Here is a 20,188-nt window from a genome sequence, read left to right as displayed (position 1 = left end):
GATTCATGGAAAACATGAGTTCAAGCCTTGGAATTTAAAACTTTTTAATATAAGTCTCCTCCCAACGGCCATTTTCCCATGCACTCCAGTCAACTGGGTCACACGGGTCTCCCTGGCAGATACTACACAGCATTAGTGACATGATGCGCATTACAGCTTGACTACTTCTTATGGATTAAACAAGCCTTTATCACACTCTGTTTAAGAAGGTCAAATAATGAACCGAGAAAATGTTATTTCATACACCGTTGTTTCTGAAGAAGTTTCCTTTGAATTCACCTGGCGTCATCACTTACTATTAACTGTTATTCTGTGTTTTCCATGAAAGTAATACAAAGGACTTGCCTCACAAAACCTCAGCTAAACTAATGTGTAATTCACAGTAATGAAATCACACCATCTCTCTTCCAGTACTAAAGTCACACTTTCTAGTTTTCCAATATTCACTGATTATTTCATTAATAAGTACGTTATACTAGAGCTCAACTGTTTACACACCTTTTTCATCCCACTTAAAATATTCTTGAAAGAGGTACATAAATTCAACTCTTCTGATTCAAATAATGGTCTAATGTCCACACTAACAAGCTTTTAAGTCCATTTTGTCAGAGTCACTATGATTTTACATTAAACTGATAAAATAGCTTAATAGACGTGACCAAACCTTTGAAAAAACAAATACACTGTTAACCAAACTCAGGATGTTGAAAAGCTTTCTTCCCAATTAAAAAATTGTTATCCTGCAACAAATGCATTTTGTATCAGTATTCAAGACTCTGATGCTAAGATAACTGACAAGCAAGATCATTTAACTTTCTTAGTATGAGCATAACTAACATTTCCTGGTCCTCTAATAATTAGTCGGTGTTCTGAGACTGGATTAAAAAAAAACCTTACCCAAAACTTCAAAAAAAAAAAAACAAAACAAAATCTCCACAAAACAATCAGGTCAGTGGACCACAGTTTTGGAACACAGTTATTCGATTCCACTGAATGAAAAAAAGCATTCAATTTTACAGCTTCTGTTTAGCACCTCATGTACTCCCCTAACTCATCACAAGGCCTAATTACTTTATGACAACTCCATAACTGCACGATCACTTAAGCCACAGTGGAGATGATCCGACACTGTCATTCTGCAGCTGGAGGAATTCTGCTGGACAAAAACAGCAATGGTGAGCACCCCAGTCCTCATCTGTATGAAGTCAGATTATCACTAGCTATCTTCATCAATAAGTGTCTGACAAGCATCAATAGAGGTGAACAGAGCTCACGTATCTTTATAGAGCTGCTCAGCTGTGGAGGCAGAGAATACCCCACTGAAATGTAGTAATTCCCTAAACTACCCACAACATTATTCAATTATTTTTTAGTAGTGTGTGTTTAATAACAATTTTATAATAAAAAAACATGTTCCTGATCTTCATGTTCATCAGTAGCAAGCTATTACACGAAACAAACGCACCTAGTTCAGTTTCCCAGTCTTTGACTACATATTTCAGTTGTAAAATGCACCTGAAGAAACATCTTTTTGCCTGCATAAGTCTAGTGCTTAAAGTCAGCCAGGTTCAGGCTCGTCTCAGATATGTTTCAGAATAACAGCTTACAACAGCAAGGGGGAAAGGGGGGGGGGGGGAAGTACTACAAAGGATACAAATTGCAGAAGATTGTTGGATACTGTTACATATTAGGTCCTTACACTTAGGCAAATCCTTTACTACATGGTTTCTAAAAGTCAGCCATTAACAGTTGAGGGGGTTTAGTGCACACCTAGGTGTTTCTACAGATACACTCAAGATTTTAATCTATAATAACCCATACCATTTCTGAACAGGACTGCGTCCATATTATGTTTCTAAAGTAGAAATAGCCCATAAAGTACTTCACTTCAAGGCTCTCACACTTACCAGACCACAAGCAAGTTAACCCGTAAGTTTTGTGCAGCTAATGTACACTGAAAGATACACTCCCTATTTCTTAGCGGCTAAACTTATTTCATGATGGCTAAACTTATTTCAAATACTACTGACTATGTGAAAATTGTACCCCTTACGTTACTAAGTTGCAAGTTACATTGTTCAAGATGCAGTTTTTTCACCCAGACATACCTGTACAGTCTTTTTAATTCTGTGTGAGGGCCCTGGATACTCTGGGGAATACAATTCTGTTAAGAATAATGAGTTGATTAATGTTGATTTTCCCAGTCCAGATTCACCTACAAGAAAACATAACAGTTTCAGTAAAACCAGGAATATCACACTGAGCATAAACAGATCTATGTTTCAAATACTCTATTAATGTATTACCCATAAATATGCATTGCACTTTCCCAGTTTCAAGGAAAACCTTGCAATCCAATTGTCACTCCTGGATCCTATAGACATTCATTTTTCTGATTACATTAAGTACCAAATGTATTTAGCACTTCTCCATAACTCCCATTACAACATACAAATACGACAGTCGCACATGACAATTTATAAACAAGTTGTCCTTCTGTTATAACTTCCTATCATGATGCCAAAGCAAATTAAGCTATTTCCTTTATTTCAAATATTATTTGAGAATCTTATTGTCAGGGAGGAGAAAAAAACAAAAAAATAAATTAAGAAAAAAAAAAAAAGATTGAAATTATTTTGGTCTAGCTCCTAAAGCCACAAGAGCTAAAATGAAGTTCCAGAACTATGCGGTTTGCCTGGGAATTTTGTTGTTGTTGGGACAGGGAACGGGGATTGCATTTTGTTTTCTTGTTTTTTTGGTAATTCGTTCATAAGCAACAATAAGTCAGCCTTGCTAAAGAATCTGCAGATGCTCCTGCTATAAAAATCCAAGCAAATGCATTTACCATTCCCACACCAAAAATTACCCTCCATATACAGCTCTACAGAGACAGGAATTTCAGATCAACTACTTATTAGGGTATTTCAAAAGACAAGTCTTTGCATTTTCTATTATAAAGAAACTACTTCTACATGACAATTCACACCAGCATGGGAGCTAAGGAAAAAAGTATATGCAATTAATGCTTTCTGTTAAAGTTTGCACATGCAGTGCTGTTAGTACGCTGACTTAAACAGGAATAGTCACACTGAAATTTGCTCTTAAGTTAACGAACTTGGATGCAAACGACACACTTCCACTGAGGGAGGAGAATGAGCTGTGCTGCCTCCACACTTTGAAAAGAAAAAAACCTAACCCACTAATCCTCCCTAAGCCCAAGCAAACACTGACAAAACTCAGAAAGCTTCAAAACCTGTCTTTAGCTAAATGTCCTGGGTTAATGCCAAGTAACTGAGAGTTACAAAACAGAAAGTAGTTATGAACCTCAGCAGACAAGACCTTGTCTCCACGGTAATAGCCAGCTCGATTTCATACACAAGCTAGCTTATGCACATCACCCATCTCGACTGCAACGGTGCAGCCTGAAGTCTCTGCAGTACCGAACAGAGTGATCTAATTAGCTATACTGTAAACGCATTAGCAGCTGATGAAACATTGCAACCAGAGCTCCTGCAGGCCAACTGCCTCATTAGTAGTTCTTCAAACCCCACCCTGTCCAACAGATGGGCTAAGCCATGCTGCAGGCAAGGTCTGGCTCCAACCAAGGAACAAAGGGAGACTCAAGTTATAACCTCAAGATAACAGTGCTGGGAACACCAACTCCAACACAACAGCTACACACCAGCCAGAACAGGCAGGTTTGCTGACATGCATTTCTTCTCTACCACAGCAGATTTTGCCTTTTTCTGTGGTCAAATGTATCAGACATTTCAGAACTAAATAGTAAATACAGTGCCTAGAAGTGCAGTTGTAGGATCTTTAGGGCAGGGTCAGTTGCAGCCAAGAGGCTTCCCAACCAAGTTTGTGATAGAAAAAAAAGCTTCTGAAAAGCACAGCTTTCCAATGTCGCAGCGGCTGCCAGCTTGTAGCTTAACCTTCACCATCTCACAACTCTGCTCAAGATGCATGCATCATCCCAGTTAACTAAAGAGATTTTTATCCACCCTACTGAATCCCTCAGGAGAAGGGCTCCAATTTTGTAATATACAGTGACACGCAGAGTAACAACACCAAACAGAGTTAGGTGTAGGTATGCGGCTATGCACAGCATGCAAAGGTGAACAGTTCATATTCTTTCTGCATACATTGCTTCTTTAGTTGACCAGAATCTTACAGAAGGCTCTCTACCGCGCTGTTGAAGATTTATGTATCAGACCCTACTTCAATACACAAAAAGGGATTGACCGCTCTCCTCCCTTCCATTAGCAGCAAGGAAGGAAGAGAGGGCAGTTCTGAGCTGAAATTAGTGAAAAGAAAAGCATGCTAAGAGTATTTACGCACCATCTCAAAGGTGCCCCAGCTTCCTAATACCCGTACCCATAATAACTTTAACCAACCAGTACAGACAATAACAGTTCAGACTGCTTACTGCTACCAGTAATTGCAGTATTAGATGCAAGAGTCTGCATCAATACACCAATCCAGAATGCAGTTGTGCCTTAGACCATGTAAAAGTCAACATCTATGATGGCAGTAAAAGGCCATAGTATCAAATGAAACAGCCATGCTGAGAACCGTAGGTAAAAACCATAACTGGAACATTCAATACTGCACTATCGGAAGTCATGCTGCTTCCACTATAATCAAACTGGAATTTTTCTGCTGACTACAGAGGAAGCAGAATTAGACAAAATCAACCATATTTGAACATTTCTAACAGTCTTTTTGGACACGTTAAAATATTCTGATGTTAGCTAGAAATATGATGAGAAACAAACAAAAAATCCTCTGCTTTCCCCGTGTAGAAGCTTGCTCAACCCAAATTCACCTGAAAAGATTCCCTACTGGAAAGGCTGGGAATGCAGCTTCTGAGGATGCAACGGGCTATGAATATGGCAAACAAAATACAAGGGAACAGCAAAAAACAAGGGGAATTCACTTTGCCTTAACATGACAGAAAGACAATGCTGATAAAATAAATCTTCCCACCCTCAGTAAGCTTTTCTGATGAGACTTTGCCCTTTCACCACTATGTTAAGTGGCATACCGATGCAGCATAATAGGACCGTTTCAGCTGTAATAACTTCCAATCACTCAGTGTATCACAAAGCACAGTCAGATCCAGCCACCTAATTTAAGTGAAGTGATTTTTAGAAATATCCTATGTCTTCTGTTTTCAGCATGAAATGTTTTGTTTCAAAAAGAAAAGACAAAAAATACTTCGACTTTGCAGCACAACCCTGAATCCAATAGTTTACTTATTTTGGTATCCAGCTACTGCTTTTGCCTTGCCCTCAGTTTCCCATGAAATGTTTAATATATGCTGCAAGCTCTTCTGAACAAATACATGTTTCCTTTTCTTCATTATAGTTTCGTTTTTACCAGCAAAGTAGTGTTTCAAAATTTCTGCATTTTCTCAAGCTATTTTTCCTCTGTGGTCACATACAAATACACAGAGCTGGCATCTCCTACTGGTAGAAATAACTACGTACTTCTACTTTCATACTCCTGTCAGTCTTGCAAAGGACAGATTTTTTTTTTTTGTCAGTCCTAACAGGACCAGCCCAAGTTCCAACTCTTCAAGTATTATAAATTTCTAAATGGCTGAACAAATATCAGAGCTTTTCTTTCGCGCTTGGGTTAAAAATTACCTGCTGACAATTAGCATCTGCATACAGATGGCCCAGGTTACAACTGAAAGTTAACCCTGGAGAGCAAAATTTCTTCTTCTGTGAACAAATACTGATAAAATACTTCTCTTTTTCTCTAAACAGATGAGACTAGCTGTAACAAGAGAAGGGAGACCAAAAAACCCAAAATAAAACAAAAAAATCCACTCAAAATCCTAAATAAAACCCAACACATTCAGTTTTTTCTTTTGTATCTCAAAAACATTTTTGGGGGTCAAGGGAGACCACCAGCAACCACTGAAATCATTTGCAAACCACGGTGAATAGTCTCCAGAATAATATTAAAGTAGATAAGTACAGTGAAATAACAATTGAAAACCTGGAACAATGAAGTGCAATCCATAGGAATGGGGGAAAAGTAGTGCTCCAGAGGCGAAAAATAAATATGTAACTCAGGTTGTTCTCAGCTGAGTTCCATAAATCTTCCACCTGTATTTGCAAATCGCTCCCTGTAAATGAATAGGAACTCCTACTCTGTGACAACCAGGTAGAGAATCTACCCACAGCCAAGTTACAAGTTTTCAACACATGGGTTTTTTTCAGCACAACTTCTATCCATCAGCTCTTGTTAAGACTTTATTACTACAAAGAAACTTACACTGTAAACTTCTCCTCCCTATGATAACAGAAATGAACTACTATCCTTAAATCTTAACGATGCTGCTCTTTTTGCTGATCACGTGGCATGATGAGAATGTGGCATATTTCCAGCCTCCAGCTTTTCAGCCTCCATCATTCTTAATCAAATACCTACAACAGAAACAGACAAGCAGTCCAGTCCACTACAACTTAGTTATATCCTAATTCATACATTATAACTCCAAGCCATCATATCTCTCTGAAAATCCATGATAAGTTTTCAACTGTATTTTTAGGATTTTGCTTCCTAAAACCCAAGCCCTGAACTTAAAAGCATGTCTTGCAGTGTTTAATTTACGACCCAACGTAAAAGAGTTAATTAAACTTATCAAGGGATCAAGATCACTAACCAATACTAAATATTCTCAGTGTTCTCTCTGCATGTTTGTTTCCTACCTCTTCACTAAATCAGAAAGAAATTGTGGAAATCACCACAAGTTCTTCTATTCTTCACTAAGAATTACTTGGCTGTTTACCAGTCAAACAGTATTTACACTCATGCGTTGTGACAGTCAATTGCACTGCTGGGAACGTGATCATATGTGCAATCCATTTTTGGTGATCGCAGCATCGTAAACTTGCTCAAATTAACAGTTAAATTGCCTAAAATATGCTTCATGTATTGTCACCAAGAAGGTGACCCAGTCTCTGTCGCTGTATTTATTATATTAAATAAGAATGGTAGGAACTACAGATTCAAAAGGTGCATTAACTGCTAACAGCTCTGATGTGTGAGAGTAGGAAGCTCATTAGAGACAAGCCACTAACACCAAATTTCCCATGATAAACGAGTTTTCAATAAATTGCACAATTTTTTTTCAAAGCTTCCACTGCATTCTAAGTGGATGCCTATATTTAGAGTTACTTGATACAAACAGTTAAACATAAGCTGCAAATGCTTTACTGTTTTATTTTAATTAAGATATCCAACAATGTGTTTCTTCTGTGATGTAAGCAGACAGAAATTTTTAGTGCATTTGATAGCCCCAAAGAGTTACCACGAAGGGATCAAATTCAACAGAAAAATGCTGTACTTCTCCACAATTTATATATACACCAAATGTTTACATCAAAGCATATTTTATTTTTAGCAGATAAGCCAGTTTTTTCATGGAATTTTTTCAGTTTTATGAATTCTAATGACCATGACAGTTTGTGCTTAAAATATAATCCCCTCAGTTTGATGCTGGTGACTCAAAGAAGGGTAAAAAGCTTGTCAGAAGACATAAAAAATAACACACTTCATCTTCTTTCATCCTTGTACAATTCACAGTTTATGTGCATGACAGCACTCGCAGGTTTATGCAAATGTACAGTGGCTTTGATGGCAATGTCACACGTAGTTTTTCGCTTTTATACAGGAGGGAAGATACTTGAATAATCAAAGAGCCTGAACTACACCAAATGGTATGACAGAACCATGGTCTTGCTGACGAGGAATGATGCTCTGCCATGTCATTATAGATGACCACAAAAACGGAGACTACAAGATGCTTTTAATTTTAAGTCTGATTTTAGAAGCTTTCGTAAAGGCTGGTTCCTGTTTTCAACACTCTACAAAATACAAACCAACGAAATGATAAACATACAAGAACATCCAAATGGAACCCATCAGGAGGAGGGGTGGAAAAGCACTGTGCTACACAGCTCCTCCCACACATCTACAGTTCCACGTAGGACAGAGTCATATGAAATCTTGCAAAAAGTTCAACTTTGTATTTTATCAACATTTATACGGGAAAGAAAGCCAAAGCTCCACCATTTCACAACCGGAGTCTGGAGTATAAATTATGGAAGTAACATCTGTTAGAACCAAAAAGCTGATCCTAGCAAAACAGAGTAATAGAGAAGTCTACCAGTGAAAAATTCACTTTTGCCTACCAGCAACTGCATCAACAGCAACAAAATTTCAGTATTCAAGATAGAATAAGATTATTGAATCAATTTTCTTAGAGAAAAACTTAAATTTTAAGTGCAATAACTGAAGACACACTCTTGGCATATTCTCTTCGTCAGGAACAGTTCTAGCTTTGTACAACTGACAGATGAAAGTGGCCATGAAACAATGGCTTAACTTCACAGGTGAGATTTCAGATGCTGCAAAAATAAATGTTCTCCTACTGCCAACCCACCACTTGCACTACAATTCATAATGCAGCATGGTGAGGCAAGAAGCGATCTTGCAAACCATGGCATTAGGGGCCTGCAGATGGGAAAATGAAAGGGAAAAGATACCAGATAGATGAGGTAACTCATTTCTACAGGTTCCCAAGAAAAGGGAAGGACAGGATAAATGTAAAAATCTGCAATTAAAACCAGACCTCTGCAAGAAAACAACCACCAACCAGAATTTATGGCACTTCACGAAGAAAGTTGTATTTGATTTTATTACCTATATAGGCTTTGCTCCTGATAAACAGCATGTTGCAAAGTAGTCACTAAAAATAGGATATGTTAATTAAACACAAGGCAAAGGAAGCAAGTTTTCAGCATCTTTTTTAAAAAACTTCCAGTTTAGTAATACCAAGGAACCAAAATCACAAGTTTCTCGTCATTTTTAGTTCTTCAACATGACTGCTGATTTAAAAACAAACACCCCACAGCATTTGTCTATCCAAACATAGTACTTAGAACAGCTGAAATGTGACAACCTAGGCTTCAGCATCCAAGCTTGCACAGAATTATGCAATTAGTGGCTGCAGTCCAGGCCTGACAAAGCTTACCTTGCTTTGTTTTCTATATTAGTTAAAAGAAAACAACTACATCTGATCAAGCTGCAGTCATACTGTAAGGCAGTTTCAGAAACACCACAAGCAACGAGAGTTGTCAAAAATGACCTACATGGAAAATTTGAATGCACAAGCTATTCGTGAAATAACTGGGTTAAGGGATTCAACTGGAAACAACAGAAGCTGCAGAGCTCCAGGACAACAAATCTTCCATGGCTAAACCCCACAACTAGCATATTCCTTTAATTTTCACAGGCTTTCACAAAGCCAAAATACAAAGCCTTCACAAGAGAAGAGAAAAAAAAAGCTTGAAAATGAAAGAAAGAGGAACAAAAACAGTTGTGAAAGACACTAAAGGAGGATGTTTCCTATAAGGCTAAGAAAACATGTATCTGAGATCACTGCTCAGTCTAGAACTATCCATCTAGAGAAAGCTGCAGAGCTGGGCTTACACTCTGGAGGCATACACAGTGACAAATAAAATTGATTAAATTTCCAATTATAAGAATTTTAAAAGAAAAATAAAATAAGACAGAGAAATGATTGTAACATGAAATATGTCATCTCTGCGTTAGTATTGACAACTAGTTGTACAGCATTTCCAGTATATAATTTCTAACATTTGCTGACTCAGGAATGAAACGGTATATTAATCAACAGAGCATAGATTAATTGGTCACAGTAGGACCTTTCATTACCTGCGCAGAAATACAACTCACGCAGATACCTACACGCTCATGAGAAAATAACAGGAGTAGTCAGATTTATTGCATCTTTCAGACTAAAATATTTGGTACAGATACAGGGTCAACATCTTAAATACAGTATAGCTTGCATTACTCGCCTCCTACTTAAGAAAAAGTAGTATTACAGATCAACTCAAGCAAAAGGAGAGAAAGGCACACATTAGGCAGGATATCGCTCAAAAAAAATCACTCAATTGAAATATCTAAGGCACAAGTATCAAAGAAAATTTCAAAAGGACAAAAATCATTTTTACTTGCATGGAAACTAATGAGTCTCTACATAACTCTACAAAGAGCATCTAGATTGACTTACACAACACTGCATCACATCTTCCCTTTAGAATTTATACATGAACACAATAAAACCTACTGGAATTGAGTGTTGAAGGCTCTCAAAATATCCCAGGTGGGACATTCCACTACTAAACCAGTTCACAAAAATCTGTTGGTGGGCTGAACTTAAGATTTCCAGTGCTAGTCAAAATTTCTTTCAACATCTTACACCTTGTCTCTTGATGCTTTCTCTCCTTAATGTCTTTGGAAGCACTGGTTATTGCAGGCATCACAAAGGAAACTATTTTAGGACTTAATGATCATAAGTGGTAAAAGAAAGTTACATATAGCTTGACAGAACCCTGCAAGTTTACCCCAGTGATATTATTATGGCTGAATAAGGAATTACATGTTAGGATAATTCTGCTTTTCAGTATTTGGCCTATTGTTAATCAAACAAGGAGCAAAAAGGGTCACAGAGATGGGCTCTGCTGGATACGCTGCTGACACTTCTAAATACGCTGCTGACACTTCTAAATAACCTTGGCAAAACACACAGATTTGATACTTCAATTACTTAGAGGCAGTAAACGCTCTTGTTTCCATAAGACAGCTTTCACTGCAGTTGTACAAATTGGTATTTTGACTCTAACAAAGGCTGAGATAGGTTGGAATAAGTTTGCGTTGTCAAGACTATACCCTTTTTAATATGGTAAGAAGAACTGTTTTGCTTTAGTACTAAGCCTTCTTTAGTGCTAAGCATTGCTTCCAAATTGCTGTCACCGCTATTTAGCTTTGGAATAATTACTTAGAGGAAAACTGAGTCAATTCTGTGGCCAACAACAGAAGCGTATATTTACAAAGCTGAAAGGAAAATGGATAGGTCTATCAGTGAGGTGATATCCTAAGACCTGTTTAGTGAGCTTGCTATGTTTTGCAGGGGATAAGCGTGAAGGACAGACATGGGAGGAGGACCAGGATTTCTCTGGAATTCCTGCCAGCTAGGGAGGACAGCTCAGAGCCAAGGACGCAGAATCACTTAAGTCATAGGCTCGTCCTTTACAGAAGCTGAGGATGACATAGAATGAGTTTAGGTAGAAGAAATACAAAATCATTCTTAAAATATTTTCTCACAAATTCATACATCATTTAGTCAAATGCAATGTAAAAAAAAGAAACCCCAAATCTACTGACTTGGTAAATTAGTGAAAGTGTAACATCCTCTCTTCTCTCTCAAGATATGCTGAGTTGTCAGCTACTGGGCTTTGCCATGCCTGGCACTGATGTAGCAGAAAAGTGGTAAACAAATACTCGCCAATACTGAGTTTCCTCTAAATTAGCAACTTTATAAATATTCCACATTTTTTGTCAGCAGTGTATGCATCCAAGAGCAAATAAATAAATAAATACTGCAATTTCTCCTCCACTACAGTGTAATAGTATCCCTTTAAATTAGGCTTTTTAATAAAAAAAAAAAAAAATTACAAAATGCCAGCTTCTCAACTATTTCAGTATTTATGCTACTCTAAAGCTCCAAGTTTCACTGTGGACTTTAAAGTTACCTGCTTTTGTAGGGTTTGGTGCATATAAAAATATTCCACTAATTTCTCCATTCAATAAGTTAAAATATGAGGATTTCAGCTTTTCAGTATGATGGATTTTACTTTTATCTGAACTTCAAAATCTGTATTGGAAAAATCTGAAAACTGTGTTGCTCTCCACAGCAAAAGCTTCCCATGCCTCACGTGCCACATGTAAGAACCTGCCTGAGCAACTGTCAGATTCCAATTCAAGTTTGTTGTTGAAGTGGTATATTATATACTTGCTCATACTGAAATAATTCTACTAATGAGACTTTTAAAAAAAAACTAAATAAAGCTTCAGTGATGCATGGAAGTCCAAATAGGATACATCTGATTAACATGAAGTTATTTATTTACAATTTAACATATGTGAAAGCTCCTCATTTAATAAAGACTTGGGGAGTCATTTAAAAATCAAGATTTCCATACCCCACAAATATTTCATCCTAAAAAACTGATTCAAAGCCAAGACTGTATGTACACTAAATGATGTGTCATTTAGGAAACCTCTAGTTGTTCTTTTTAAGACAAGGAACAAAGACTTGCCTTCATCCTACATCATACTGGGCAGCTGCAACAACCAGGGCTTCAAAAATGTGTCAACTCCAAAGCACTTTGCCAAAGCGTAAAGTTATGCATCCATTCAGCTGATTGGATGCATGACTTCAGCTGAGCAGTGCCACAGGTTGTGCTCTTCCCTCGAGCTCTCAAATATTTCAGATGCAGAATCCACAACACAATTTTTAAGCATCTAGCTAGGAATATTTTTCAATCGCATTCTAAAAGAGTGACTTGTGCATAGCTTCATCTAGTAATTTTAGTATGAAAGTATGCATAGGATAAGCTGCTCTTCCAAACACAGAAGTCTTAAAATACTTCAAGGAAAAATAACTCAGACATAAACATAGATTCTTCATTACAACCACCACAACATAGTCAGTAATTACAATGCTGAATACATTTAGTGAAAAGCAACCATTATTTCAATGCAACCGAGGCTCATTTTGACAAGTTTCTGAAATAAATGCCTAATGGCTGTCATATGAACCAGTTCTATCACCAAAAAAAAACCCCGAAATCCCAGCCTCCACGCCACCCCTACTTTATGCTGACACAAGATTTTTTTTTTTTGCCATGCTGCAAACAGACTGAAGACTAACTTTCCTTGCAGCTCTCAAAAAACTCTCCAGCTGGATTCGCACACTAATCCCATTTGGACCATGTGCTATTAGTTCTTTCAGCAGCAGCACAGACTTATGCCAGGTTAAAATCTGAACTTCAGCCTAGAGGAACAGCTGCTATTGCTGGATCACAGTTTTTCCTAATTAAACCAGAACAACACTTCATAAATGGCACTGAGGCCAGTTTGCCTCTTCAAGTACTTCAAAATGACGGAGAATCATTTCCATACTCTCATTTATGCAATTGACACCTTCTACATCAACCAGCTTTCCCATCCAACCACCTTCAAAAGGTTGCCCACTATATTAAGAAACAGTGTGAAAAGGGAAGTCGGAATCTGTTAAAAAAAAAAAAATTAGTAACAAAAAAAAAGCTACAGAAGAATCAGTTGAAAAGAGGCTGACCACATATGGAATGCACAGTTTAATTTTCTCCCCCTTTACTTTGCTCTGTTTTCCATTAAGTGAGAAAACCCTTGAAGTTTTTTGGTGTGGGCGTTGCCCCTCCTGCCTCCCCACCCCCAAAACAATTATCATGTATCATCCTCCAAAAAGTCACCATAACCTAGTTTGGGAAAAGCAGCTGAAAAGCAATACTGAAGTGACAATAATCACTTAAATTTTACAGTTTTTAAAGATGTGCAATTACCGAAAAGCTAGGGAAAAAAATGAAAAAAACCACAAACCTTGAAATAAACAAGTCTAACAGTGACTCCAGTGCCATATTTAAAAAGTGGTTTTCTGTACTATGTTTTATCCATTAACATCTGTGACGCTAATCATCCTTGCCATGTTCCAACGGGAAACCTCTCAAAGGAACCAGCAATCTTAGAGACAGTAGCTCTAGTTATTTTCCAATGGTAACTTTATTTTGGTTATGTTACAGACCTACCCACATGAAAATGATTGAAAGAGGACTAGAAAAAGACAATTTGCCACATCAGATTGGTTGGTGGAAAAAGAGTCAGGTTGAAGAAATCCACTGGTATTGATATGAAAAAATAAAGCAGCCAGATGAGGCAAAGGACTGCAAAACAGTCATGGCTAAGGCAGCAAATACTAAAAAGTTTGCATTGGTTTTAATATTTTTGAAAAGGAAGATGCAAGTCTGGGTTCTTCCAATGTTTTTCAAACGTTACAACTAAAATAGGTCACTGTGTAGTATAACAGCCTTCGGGTGGGGTGTGCGGGGACAGGGATCACGCTTTTACTGTTTCAGTGAAGTCAATCATTGTTCACACTTACTACATTGAAAAAAAAGGTAAGATTTTGTACTTGAATATCCATAGTGTTATCAGAAACTTAGTTCTCAAAAGCAAAGGCAAGACAACGGCCAAATCAAGATCACAAAAAAGAAGGCCTAAACAAAGCAGCCTAAATAAAGGGAATAAAAAGAATGAAGCCATCAGATTCAGTACATATGTTGCAGTAGAAGATGTCACAAACATCAATAACTCTCAGAAGCTAAGCCAGCATTGCAAGCACATGCTAGAACCAACAGAAAGGAATGAGCGGAACCTGGAAGAAGAGAAAGTTGGAAAATTTTCAAGAAGTAAAAGGAAGTTTGAATAACATTGAAAAATAAATTGCTAGCTATATCTGAAAACAACAGCTATATGCAGGCAGCCCTCATCCACATTGCTCCTGAACAAAACTCCTCAACAGTGAAGCACTTAAGACACACAGACTAGTCAGAAAGAAAGCAAGGATGAGAGTCCTAAATCAAGTATCATACCAGGAGAGCAGTACTAGACACATCAGTATCCAATTATGCTGGAGTGAAATAGTCCTACAGGAAAATCAATCAGAAAGCTGTGGAAAATGGTTTTAGGCAAGATTCAGACTTCAGCAAAAATCGCTACTGCACTGAGCTGTGTTACAGCGTGCATCAATAAGCTCTCTGCTCTCCCAAGAATACTCCTTCCAAAAATAACCACAACCAACCACAACAAAGGTCCTCTTTGCAGTATTTCAGGTTAACTGCTTTTTACAGTTTGATCTAAACTCCTCTATACTGTAAAAGAAATATCAAGGTTGTCACTACCACCCTTCTGAAACATCACTTTTCCTTCCAAATTTCCCTGAAGAGTTTTTTTTCTTGTCTTCCCACTTATCTCTCATAATGCTTCACTTCAATTATATGCCTAAATTGATTCAGATGTAACTCAGGAACTGAAATGACGAACAGACTTGTTTGTAATTGGACTTTCTCCTTTTATCATCACAGTTACGTTTCACAACATCTTCCACCCTGTCAACTGGAGATGCAGCACTGCAATCTCTATCAGGAAGCTGTACTTTTTCTTTCAACTACACAGGTAAGTTAAAAAATTTAAAAAATGCCTTCTCTACTAGCTAACTTCCTAATTACTGGACAAGGAACACCCTCTTGCCTCCAGCCCCCTGAAAAAAAAAGGAAAAAAATAAAGAGATGCATACTCCTGTCTCTTCTTAGATTTAATGGCTTCCCCTGCCCCCATTATGACCATGAACTGTCTTTTCTGCTGTTTACAACCAGTCCTTCAGGACTGTTTTAAAGTTAGCATATTTCTGGGTCAATTTTTTTCCTAGAACATAACTAGCTATGATTCTGGAAGGAGCAATTAAAAGCATATTCAATAAAGATTTAAGTTGCAACACATCTTTAAAAATACAGCTATTTTTACCAGCCACTCCTGAAGTCCTTGTTACTAGGCCTACTGGAGGTGTTTCAGCAAAAAACTATATGCCAAGATTGTGGCATTTGGGGTTGGTGGGTTTGTTTGTGCTGAAGGGGGGGAGGCAGGGCACAGCGTTTTTTGATTTAAAAGGCTTCATTGCAAAGATTAAAAGGGCTAATTACCATCAATGCAGGAGACCACATAAAGTGATCAGGATGACTTCTTCCAGACCTAAAGTATACAGTTTTTAAATAATTATTTATTTAAATATAAATAGACCATAAAGAGCTACTTTACGGAAGAAATATAAAGGTAATTTTCAGCTATAGTGCCTCTACCAGCAGATAAAAGATACTCTTTAGCATTAAATTTGTTATTTTAAATCGGGTCTCATTTGCTCAAGGCTACACTGATTTCAAATCATCTGTGGAAAAAAAAAGATTAAAATTGGTCATATCTTTATTACCAAGGAGATTTTAAAGAGATTTTCACTCTCCTGATCTTAACATCATTACAATGATTGGCCTTTAATTGGAAAATGTTTGGAAGCCCTTCACATCTACTACAGACATTCCATACCTACATTCCTGTGTACTTCTACATGCTTAACTGATCACCTTCAAATGTCACAAATGGGAGCAGAGGGAAAAGAAAAATCATTAAAAATCTACATCAATCAAAGAGGAAACAGAATGATCTGCTAATTTCCTCATGAGGAAAGCAAACAAACCAAGCCCACTGTAGATCCTCAAGTACTATGTATCTATGCTAGACACCTTGACAGTTATGGAATGAAGATAAACAAGCCTGAAGGTTTTACCACTGACAAGTCTGCAGCAGTTGACAAAATCGACTGGTAAAAGCAGTCAGAAACTACTCTGGCTAATTCAAATTAACCTGAAACGTTTGAGTTACAGCTTACAGCCTCAAGATTAAATACATAATGTGCTTTTATCGATTCTCAAGAGTTTCTACACACAACCCACCCCCACCCTATATTTCTAAAACTTACTACTAGGTACCCTGCTTCTTTTCATTCTTTTAAAGAAACCAGCATAACTTCATAGAAAATATCAATTACTTTCTACCTACAAGAAAAGCGAAATACTGCAAAATTTGTCTAAAATGTCATACTGCAGGAACTAAGTCTTGACTACACTGAAAGCCAAGTTTATACTTTTACTGGAACAACAACTATGCTCAGAGAAATTGCCTTAATTTGCAAACAGTTAATACAGGCTTAATTCCAAGTATATACTTACAAAAACGCTTATAGATTTTATGCATTATTATTGTACAAGATGTTCTGTAACTGGCAGAACCAAGTCTGGTTTTCTAGACATCAGAGGCCATCACCTCCTACCAGGGAATTAGTGCAGGTTCCTCTTTCAGTCCTCTTACCTCTCTATCTTCCTGGAAAGCGCCCTCAGCATAAGCCTCTCAAGGCAGACTGACTAAATGCTAATTACCAAATGGACCCTATTAAATGTAAACCTAGACAGAATCTCCGATTTAGTATCTTTTCTTTCGGAAAGAAAGGCTGCCAGACTGCCCCATGATGTGAATGAAAACCCAGTTAATGGCAACAGCTTGAAGATTCACTTCAAAAATGGAATTGAGATCAGAGCTAAAACTCCCTTGTAGATGCAACCATCTAGCACACTGTTCACTAGACCAGAAACACAAGTGAGTCTTGCTAGCCAGTAAAACTTGTGCTAACCAATCAGACAGGTAACACTAACTGTAGAATAGAAAACAAATTATTTATATAGTCCTCCAGAGAGAGAAATGTTAAACCATCCCATAAAAATTTACATAGATGCTGGCTTTGCAAATTACATGACATTTCTAGTCTTCGACACCATCTGAAATTCTTAAGAGGTCCCAGTGCCATCTAGTGAGGTGATGGGAGTAAAAGGGATCTGACAAAAAAGCAGCATGATCACTGTCTTCCACCCATAAGGAAGAACAAGTGTTCTGGTGCCAAACAAAAGATATGTTGTAAAAACAGCACTAATGGTTTAAACAGACATCTACAATCCTGAGTAAGGCTACAAAAACACTGATTTTAAAATCTGAACACAGAATACTTCACCAGTCTCAAGGGGCTCTTTCGCATGATCACAGCTGGCCTTAGGTATCTAAAAGCTTCCTCCTAGATAAATTCTCTAATTACAGGGGTATAATTTATATTTAATCCAGAAAGGAAACAAATCTCCCTTCTCCCCTTTTCCTCAAAACTTAAGGGTCTGTCTTCTCACAGGCAGGCATGGGAGTGAGGAAGTAAGCACGAGAGGAACACACCCAAAACAGTTCTTTCCTTATATTATATTTCATATACATCTGTATTAATGCTTTTGGACTCCAGCTTCCTTACACAGAACCTTGCTGTTGGTCTGTTTACTCCTTTGTTCTTCAAGTGCAGAAACATTGTTTCCTCTACAGCACAGCAGCACTTTCTAGTTAGTTCTCATCCTCTCAGACTACTTAAAGCAGCCCCTACTGAGTCAAAAACTACTCTCACCAACCCCACCAAAACACAGTGTGGTTTGCCAACCAAGGCAGCAGGATTCACACACAGTAGCAAAGATGCTCCTCACTCCAAAGCCAAAACTGAAAATTGTAACAAAGTTGGAGCCTTGGAAGCAGAATATAATTATTGAGAGCAACCAGTTGACTGCACTACTGCAGGGAGGATGAGAAATTAGTTCTCTTGAAGTTATATTCAGGAATTCCACCCAAGAAAACAAACCTGAAATAGCCTACGTAAAACCACAAAATTTTTGCAGCCACACTCCTACTCTCAGAGATTTCATAACCCACCAAATACATTTTATTTACAATTCTAAATTAGTCCATTGACCCAGGCAGCAACAAGCTGCAGAATATCATTAGGCTATTTTGAGTAGTATTTTGGTGAGTATATGCAAATGTCTTCCAAGAAAATTATTTTAGCACCTTTGGATCCTAGGGGAAGAAACAATGCCAATCACAGTCCTCACAGTTCTGAACATGAAGGATAGCACAGTACGTAGCAAATATACTCCTACCTAGAATGTGTTATCATGCATCAGATCTCATAAGACTTTATAAAAACAATATATTTGAGAACTTTTTTGCAAACAAGCTTTACGTAAAACTAAATAAATCAGTATTACTGAAAAACAAACCTCCAAAGCCCCACACCACTGCAGCCTTCAAGTTGTCCTTATCTTTTTCACTCACTTCTTTCCAAAAGCACTACTGGATCCAAAGCATACATAAAATACTATTTGAGAACGTCAGTGCATTTAGTTGAGAAGGATCAACATTAAGTGATTACTACATTTCACATGCCCTCAAACAAAAAGTGCCAAGAAAAACATGCATGTAACAAGACAGAAAGCTCTATCAATTCATCCTGTTCATAGCACGCACAAAGAGTGCTTAGTTTTGATTTATGATCAACGCCAACCACTAATTAGCAGGCTTAGAAAGGAAATACTAAGAAGTCTGTTCCGAAAGGCAAGCTAGAGTAGTTTCAACAAGCTAAAGTTGTTAAATTATCAACCTAGTAGAAGTCATAGTCCTCATGCGTACTCAGATACGGTCAACAGGGAATATAGAATTGGTAAACAAACAAGAAACCCACACCACCTTTCAAAAACAACATTACACAACTTATATAAACAAATAAGAAAAGTAAAATTTTACTGCATTTTAGCAAAATTTATAATTCGTCAGGAACTTTTTTCTTAATATATATAAAGTATTTTCTTTGCTAGTTTAGAAGACTCTCAAAAAACCAGCCAAAACCGAGGACCAAAATTTCCCAGTATTTTTTGTGAAAAAATATAAAATCTATATTCCTATGCGGAGTGTCTCCGTAACTAGCTTACAGCGAAACTAAATGTTTCAAAGTAGCTGAAGAAAGCTTTGGAATAGCTTTTGCATTCTTTACAGCCATACTCGACTCTGAAAGGAAACCCAGTACATTCTGTTGTTCTGGATACTGCCGATTTATAATGACCTATAGTTTGAGATGGAAACTTCAGATTAAAGTGTTATGCCAAACAGCCTTCCTTGAAGGCAGTAAATTGACCCAGCTTCTCCACAAGCTACAAGGTAAAAAGCAAAAAAAAACCCTTCAGAATGGCAACAGTCAATAGAACCACTGCATGAATCAGACCATGAACAAGTGTACTGCCACCTCAAGAACTAACTCTGCACTTAACCTTTAAGGTTCCTCTCTTTGTTAGACATGAATCATGTAAGCCAGGAAAAAAAAAAAATCTACCCAGAGGATTACTAAATGTATTTAGTGATATTCTGACAACAGAAAGGGCAGGACCAAAACACGTTTAAGCCTTCAAGAGGAAACACCCACTGAGCTCACATGTAACAAAAATGGCAAGAAAGCTTCTGATGGAAGAGGTATGGAAAAGAATATATGCTTATTAAAAGGCCCCATGACACAATATTCCGACCAGTTCCAAAAGCTCAAGTGGAATACTGGCAATTACTTTCATTCCAAACTGCGTGTGCACAATTTCCCAGTCCTTGTACCCACCCGACTCAGACAGCCAGGCATTATGCCTTCCTTAACAGATCTTCTATGTAACAAACTGTGTGAAGTGGCATCTCATTTATCCTAACCTTTTAGAGAAACACTTTTTACCTCACTAAACTGCATGAATTCAAGATATCC

At 37.5% G+C, this 20,188-nt stretch overlaps 1 protein-coding gene across 1 annotated transcript in view; it reads right to left on the bottom strand.

Moving 5' to 3' along the window:
• The window catches only part of SEPTIN7 (septin 7), a 66,721-nt gene that overhangs the window by 24,720 nt on the left and 21,813 nt on the right, over nt 1–20,188 (bottom strand). The window contains exon 3 of the mRNA XM_054057888.1: nt 2,109–2,215. Coding sequence (XP_053913863.1) covers nt 2,109–2,215 — 107 coding nt within the window. The remainder of the gene's footprint in view (nt 1–2,108; nt 2,216–20,188) is intronic.

Source organism: Cuculus canorus, chromosome 2 (assembly GCF_017976375.1).
Source record: "Cuculus canorus isolate bCucCan1 chromosome 2, bCucCan1.pri, whole genome shotgun sequence".
In the NCBI taxonomy this organism is placed as follows: Eukaryota; Metazoa; Chordata; class Aves; order Cuculiformes; family Cuculidae; genus Cuculus; species Cuculus canorus.
The sequence above is the reverse complement of the archived record's forward strand: the minus strand, read 5'-3'. Positions and strand labels throughout refer to the sequence as shown.